This window comes from Pholis gunnellus (genome assembly GCF_910591455.1).
Source record: "Pholis gunnellus genome assembly, chromosome: 22".
Lineage (NCBI taxonomy): Eukaryota > Metazoa > Chordata > Actinopteri > Perciformes > Pholidae > Pholis > Pholis gunnellus.
In genome coordinates, this window is record NC_136549.1 from 9,364,100 (window position 1) to 9,370,780 (window position 6,681).

Below are 6,681 nucleotides of genomic sequence, written 5' to 3' on the forward strand. Positions count from 1 at the left end.
TTTATTTGATCTAAAACAGTCATTGATTCTTGGTTCATGTTATAGTTTCTAATGTAGCTGCACTTGTTTTAGACGACTATCATCAAAGAAAACTCCTCTCATGAAAATGATGTAAGCATTTGGCCAAATGTTTCACTTGTTAGATGACATATCTTGACTTGACTGACATGGGGAACCATGCAGCACACAACTCCTATGAAGTCCCATTTAATGTCAACGTGCAAGAACCTTTACGAAACGGTAAAATCGCTATGAGTGTAAGAAACATGAAGAAGATATATGAAGATTAAGTGTGACTCCCATGGCAAGAAACGCTTAATATTCTGTCATGAAGTGTTACTGCAAGTATTTCAATTACCCACTCTCCTTTCTGGTGGATTGTGTGTCATTTAGTAACAAAACTCCCCAAACAGTGAAGAAACTCATTACTGCTAATGTGTCTCCTTGGCAGACAGTTTAGCTTACAGGCAGGCACTTTATCAAGCAGCGCTACGGGTTGAAGACAGGCTGCATGTCAGAACCCACCTCCAAATAAAACATCCATTTAGTCGCTTTGCACGTTGCTTACAGTAACGAGTATTAAAAAAATAGCCCGGAGGAGTATCCAATGTGGGTTAATCATGAGGATTTATATGCTGTCTTTAAACATTCTCATCAAAATTGCATAAATTAGTCACAGGAGACCAAGCTGGCTCGATTTGCAATACAGATCGGATGTTGCCCCTCAGCACCATAATTACACCAGAGTTTTATGCTTCATTATATTTTATATTGGTTCTGAAATGCCTCTCCTGCTGGTGCACAGTTTCTTTTATGTTCGTGAGAGTGGATGGTATATGGCGGGATCATGGCTTTAGTCCCAGATTTGCGGTGTGATATACTCCTTAGCATCATTATCTTTTTAGTCATGTGGTGCAGGTGCTGTTTCCTCTCATCTTAGGAACTCAATATCATGACAACATGGCTGGGAAACATTCACACCTTTACACACGAGAGGGCATAACTTAGAAGACTCGGAGCTGAACTATGATTGTATGTTGTCTCCATCTAGTGGTGGTTAGTGGAAAGTACAATAACCAAAAAATGAGCGCAAATGTGAAGTGTCACAATTCTGTAATAACAACTGCTTCTACTTGTTGGTATGCATAGAGTTAAGTATACTGAAAGAACGCACTATGTGCATTACAACTACTGCATTATAGCCTTCATATGGTAGGACTGCATTGCTGCAGGATTGTTGCATCACACTGACTGCATTCGCTTTCGGTGTATCTCATAAAGTGGCAACTGAGTGTAATTCAACTGAATCCTTTAGCTGATGGATGGACAGTTGTCCCACAATGCAATGCATGAAGGAAATGGTCACAGCTGGAGACAAATAAAACTAATAGTGGATTGTAGAAAACCACTTTCAGAAAGTTATTAGAATGCCAAAAGGACTGCATTTAATATTTCTTTTATGTTTTGTTTTTTAAATGAAAAAGTGATTGGCTGCACCTGATCCTTCTCTCAATAACAGAAGGATATAGGATAATTATGTGTACTTATTTAGTACATAAATATAGTGTTATCCTGGAAGATATGACCAATTATCACAAATAACAGTGAAAAATAAATGTGTAAAACCTTTTAGCTGTGAGGAATTGCAGATTAATCCAAATGTGGAGGCGATACAAGTAAAGATTATTTTGAGATGGAAAGCTTGACATTTCAAAATAAAAGGGTAGAATTTGTACTTATTTCTAAAAGTTTTATTCATGGCACAAAACATTAACACTGTTTACACGGTTTAACATTTAGATTTGTTCACTTCTTTTATCAATTGCACATTATGCATTTTTCCAATTTATAAACACAGTCGTATGCTCAATACATCAACAACAAATGAAAAGGCTACTAATAATGTATCACAATGATGGGTTACAAAAACTGAAAACAAGAAAACTCATTCTTTCCTGCCACACATGTAGAAACACAACAGGACCAATGTCCCTTGACCTCTAGGGGTCACACTTCATGATCTCTCTGAGGCAGATGGTCGCATAGCAGGAGGAGTCCAGGTCGAAGTTTAAGGTGAGAGTGAGCGAGTCCTCCTTCCCTTCTGCTGTACTGCCATTCAGCTGCCTGTCACTATTTCTGCTGCTGTTTCCCGTCACCTCTCCTCCTGCCTCCCCACAGCCCGCTCGCTGCAGCTGGTAGCTGAGATGGCTCGGCGAGGCCAGCAGGGGGCGGTAGCAGCCAGGCAGATTCAGCTTGAGGCTGCCGATTCTGAAGCGACAGTCGTCCAGTCCGTCTCTGGCCAGTCTCTCCTGGAACCAAGTCCCCATGGCGTTCTCTGGATACTTCACAGTGTTTCCCGGCATGGGTAGTAACACCTGACGGGATAGTAAAAACACAGCAGTGGTGAGAAAAGTAGGAGGAAATAGTAGCATTTAAAGTGGAAGCATTTCCCCTAAACCACATACATGTCCCAGTGTGTACACTCCTTCGTGTTCCTCTTGGTCCGTCACCACATGGATCTGGAAAATCAAAGGAGGAAAGATCAGCAGCCTCAATGTAGTTTTACCACAATGTGACAAGATGTCCTAACATTTAGAGGGTGTCCTGCGATCAAGAGGTCACAGTGAGGGTCAGAGTGTGGAGACTAACCTATATTAGCACCTATTTTGCGTCAGATCAAAGGCATGTGTTGTCGCATACTAAGCACAATGTAACAGTGTAACAAAAAGATATTCTGCATCACATCTTAGATATCAAATCCTCTCTCGATACTATCCCCAAAAAACCCCAATCCCCCTCTCTTACCTGAGCCGAGCTGGTTTCTCCAGTGTCTTCCTGAATCCACACCAGGTCTCCTCGTCTGGCACTGTGGCCCAGAGTAGTCAGCCTGTGGGCCACCGCCTCGTTCCACACTCTGCCAAACACAAACACATCAGCATAGTCAGTGAATGAACTCAAGAGATGAAAGCAGGCGATGCCAGCTTCTTACTCAATTGTAACGACAATACATGAGAGGCACAGGTTGGGTTGTCTCCTTTTTTTTAACAATCACTGTCAAAGTGCAAATGTCTTCACCTCCCAATATGTGTTTGAACTGAAAGAAACTGACCTGCTACAGTAGGCGTGTGGGTAGAAGACTCTCATGCTGTGGGGCAGGCTGAGCCAGGCCTGGGTACAACCATCCGGACCTGTACCGTAGCGGTTCAGGGCCCGAAGCATCAGCCGCTCCCTGGCTTTCGACAACGGCATCAGCGCCAAAGACTCCTTCGCGTTATCTGGTTATGGAGAAGAAGAGGAGGAGGAGGAAGCATGTTGAATTCCCAGGTGCCAAAAAGGATTCACATCAAGGTCATCTACAATGTCTTAATAAAGCAAAACTCAAGTCATGGTACTTGCTCTCAACACTACAAGTATCACGATGGATTTCAGCAAATTCTTTGAAATAAATAGAGGAACTGCGTAGCTGCTGTAACGCAACCAATCGCAACATTGCAATCCTCTGAAAAATGAAACCAAAGTGGTCAGTGTTGTCCTAGCTGTCACCTGTTTGGATGAAGTGTCTCTTGGCGTGGTTTTGAGGATCATTGCCGTCTTCTGGAGTGAAGAAGAGACGCACAGCACTCACCTGACACACACACACACACACGGCAACACATGTCACAACAGACACTAACAACACCGTACTGTGCAGTCTAACAGGGCATAAATGTGAATTATTTGACAGGTCTTTCTGGTAACTGTGTGCAACACCTACCATGTCCTCCTTGAGTAAAACCAGGCCTACACGGTCAGACTGAACGCTCTGCACGCTCCCAAACCTCTGTGGTCCATAGTAGTTGACAAAACCTCTGGCCTGCAAAGAGCAACAAATCAAGGACCATTTTCAGTGTATTGAAGGAAATCAGCCAGTGCAACAGTGGCTCATTGATGTGTTGTTAATATATATAACAATCACCAGACCTTTGCTTTAAAAGGAATGTATTGGATTTTGGAAAATGCGGGTTTACATTTGACATAGACGGCACGTGGACTTTTTGATAATCAAATATTACGAGACCTTACTTTAAAACGGATAATTTGTGGTGCTTCACATGTATGATGTACATTATACTTTGTTCATCCGGTTTAGGACTAGATTTGTTTATTTTTTAGTATAACAGTAACAGCAAGCCTGTGACATTATACACTGTTGTCAGCGCACACTGTGCTGACGTTGCGACACTGGTCGACAATGTTCGATGTCACAAGCACGAAATGAATTGGAGGGAATCTGAATATACCTTGACATTCTCCAGTGCTTCATTTACCAGCGCTGCCAGGCGAGTGTGCGTGTCTGCACCAGAGGAGTGTGCGTCACCGGCCCCGTGGGGTCTGAGGTCGCGGACCACCAGGTCAAAGTGGTTCCCCTGCAGTCGCCCTAGCCGGAGAGGCTCGCTGACGGAGCGGATCTGGGACAGACGCATCCCTCTCTTCTCGAACTCAGCCGTCTTCTCTTTCAACCTGGTCATCAGCACCATCAAATAAATGAAGAAGTTGTTGATTTTTGGCATAAATATTGAGGCTTCAGAGGAAACTCAAACACTAGCATAAACCCTTAACATCTTAGGATCGTTGAAGCTTTTTTGTCTCGCCAATTTATGGACAGAGAAAGAAATTGATTCCCAAACCAAAATCCATGAAAGACACGCAGAACTACCGTTGAGTGGAGACCTTCTTGACCACCATGGACTGGTAGGTGATGGCTCTCTTGTCCTTGATCCCAGCGTAGGTGAAATCTGATGGCAGGACCCCGAGAGCGGCTGCCATGTAGCTGATGGCCTCCAGAGTCTCCAGGTTCTCCTTACGCAGAGTGAAAGCTGAAAGAGAGGACACACACACACACACACAACAGGGTGTTTTCTTATCCTGCCTCATTTTTAGTGATCACATAATCACATATTTTCCTTACTTTTTTGGACTATTGAGCTGCTGTAACAATTGAGTGTCCCTCCTGTTGGATCATTGGTGTGATTACCATGTTCCTAGAGCCATTTTTAAACAAGTCTGAATTTCAGCTTCATAAATATGAATATTTGCTGTTTTTCTTAGTGTTATGTGTTCGTATTTTGAATATCTTTGTGTTCTGAACTGTTGGTTGGACAAAAAAAGGCAATTTAAAGACGCCACCTTGGGCTGTTTTCTGACATTTAAGAAAATAATCAATATCTAAAAGAAAATTGCAATTCTACACCATACCAGTGTACACTTCTTCTTCTTTACGTTCCTCCGCCGTCCTTTTCTTTGGCCTCCCTTGCTCTCTCAGCCTGACCGAGATCGCCGTCGTCCCCTGGTCGGTGAAGCTCTTAGTCTCCACCAGTTTGCCAAACCTCCGGCTGAGGAAGTGGTGGACCGCAGTCCTGTGCTCCTTGTCATCGTCGGGCCCAAACGTATAGGATGAGCCCCGCACTTTGGCGTCTATGAACCTGAAGAAGTCCTCTGCTTCGTCCTCTGTCACCAGGTGGGACAGCTCCCTGTAGTCCGGGTCTTCCCTCACCCTGATCTCAGGCTGAATAGTGACAGTCATGAGGAAGGGGAAGCGGTGTCTGACGGCCCGGTGGACGTTTGCTCTGTGGTGTTTGTCAGCGAAGGATCCGAGAGAAAGCTCCTGCTTGGTTGGCTTTTCTTTGAGAGTCAACACAAACTGCTCCAGCTCTTCGCTGACCGACTGGCCTAAAATCACACTCAAATCAAAACTGCCTGGACTAGGTACGGTGACATCTAGCCCACAATCGGCTGCCACGTCAGTGTCCTGTGAGACCGAGGAATGGTTTTTCCACTTACATTCTGCGCTGGTTTCCTCGTATTTATCCGGGGAGGCACAGTCCGGCGTCTGCGTGGCCGCCGCCGTGTTAACACGCTGCCCGGTGACGTCTATCTCGGTCACCACAAAGTCTTTGATAAAGTTTTTGATGCTTCCGTGAAAACCTTCATGGTTCGATATGTAGCACACAGGGATGGTCACAGCATCACTGTCCTGCTTCATGGTCACTTCATCCAAAAACACTGCACAGTCTGCACTTACTCCCGTTTCTGAAAAGGGGGAAAAAGAAAAGATACAATTTTAACTAAATGTGTAAGCTGTGACTGGAGACAAAAACAAGGCATGCGTATTTATTTGGCACAATTCACACACTTATGTTACAGTGTTTCACTTGAATCTAAGAGAGGCAAAAATAAAAGATTGAATCCAATAATGGAATGTAAACATTTACACAAAATCAGACACAGAAGATAGATAGAGCTCACGCGATAAAGACATTAGACGGCACAGAATACAATAAGGTTCAAAGCCTGCCTTTTTTTCCCGAGCAGTCAGAGTTGGGGCACACCTTCAAAAATAATGTCAGGAGGTTTAGAAAGACGATAGGTGCTTTATTACTGCCTATCGCCCGGGTTATTCATGCGAAATAGCCCGTCTATTAACAGTAAGATGCGTAACCGACATACATCCTACCCCCACTTTGCTGACAGAGAGCTTTACGTGCTACAACAAAGGAACTAAAACGCGTGCCTGTATTTGTAACGGGAACACACGTTCATTGTGAAGGAATAGCCGTAACTTAACTGTTTGTTTACTCAACGAACCTGCACGCGGTGTGTAGACGAGGAGCTGTTGATGTAAACACAACAACGCTGAAACGA

The 6,681-nt window shown here is 44.0% G+C and overlaps 1 protein-coding gene across 3 annotated transcripts; it reads right to left on the reverse strand.

Annotated features, from left to right (window-relative positions):
* Positions 1 to 1,752: 1,752 nt before the first annotated feature.
* On the reverse strand, positions 1,753 to 6,681 carry pus7l (pseudouridine synthase 7 like). Of its 3 annotated transcripts, XM_079183385.1 has the most exons (10): positions 6,605 to 6,672; positions 5,236 to 6,069; positions 4,697 to 4,856; positions 4,281 to 4,500; positions 3,755 to 3,853; positions 3,544 to 3,625; positions 3,110 to 3,275; positions 2,806 to 2,914; positions 2,466 to 2,519; positions 1,753 to 2,375 (listed from the first exon to the last, which is right to left on the reverse strand). In XM_079183385.1, the coding sequence occupies exons 2-10, from the start codon at positions 6,020 to 6,022 to the stop codon at positions 2,001 to 2,003; spliced, it is 2,052 nt and encodes a 683-aa protein (XP_079039511.1). In that variant the 5' UTR covers positions 6,023 to 6,069; positions 6,605 to 6,672; the 3' UTR covers positions 1,753 to 2,000. The 3 variants fall into 3 exon arrangements, with proteins under 3 accessions (XP_079039511.1, XP_079039510.1, XP_079039509.1); XM_079183384.1 differs by having other exon boundaries at positions 3,544 to 3,853; positions 6,625 to 6,681; XM_079183383.1 differs by having other exon boundaries at positions 3,544 to 3,853.

Coding starts and splice junctions, on each gene's coding strand:
- pus7l (XM_079183384.1), bottom strand. CDS start 6,022: ATGAAGCAGGACAGTGATGCTGTGACCATCCCTGTGTGCTACATATCG. Junction 4,857..5,235: donor AGAAGAAGAAGTGTACACTG/GTATGGTGTAGA, acceptor CCTCTCTTTCAG/CTTTCACTCTGCGTAAGGAG. Junction 3,276..3,543: donor GAGACACTTCATCCAAACAG/GTGACAGCTAGG, acceptor CTCCATAACCAG/ATAACGCGAAGGAGTCTTTG.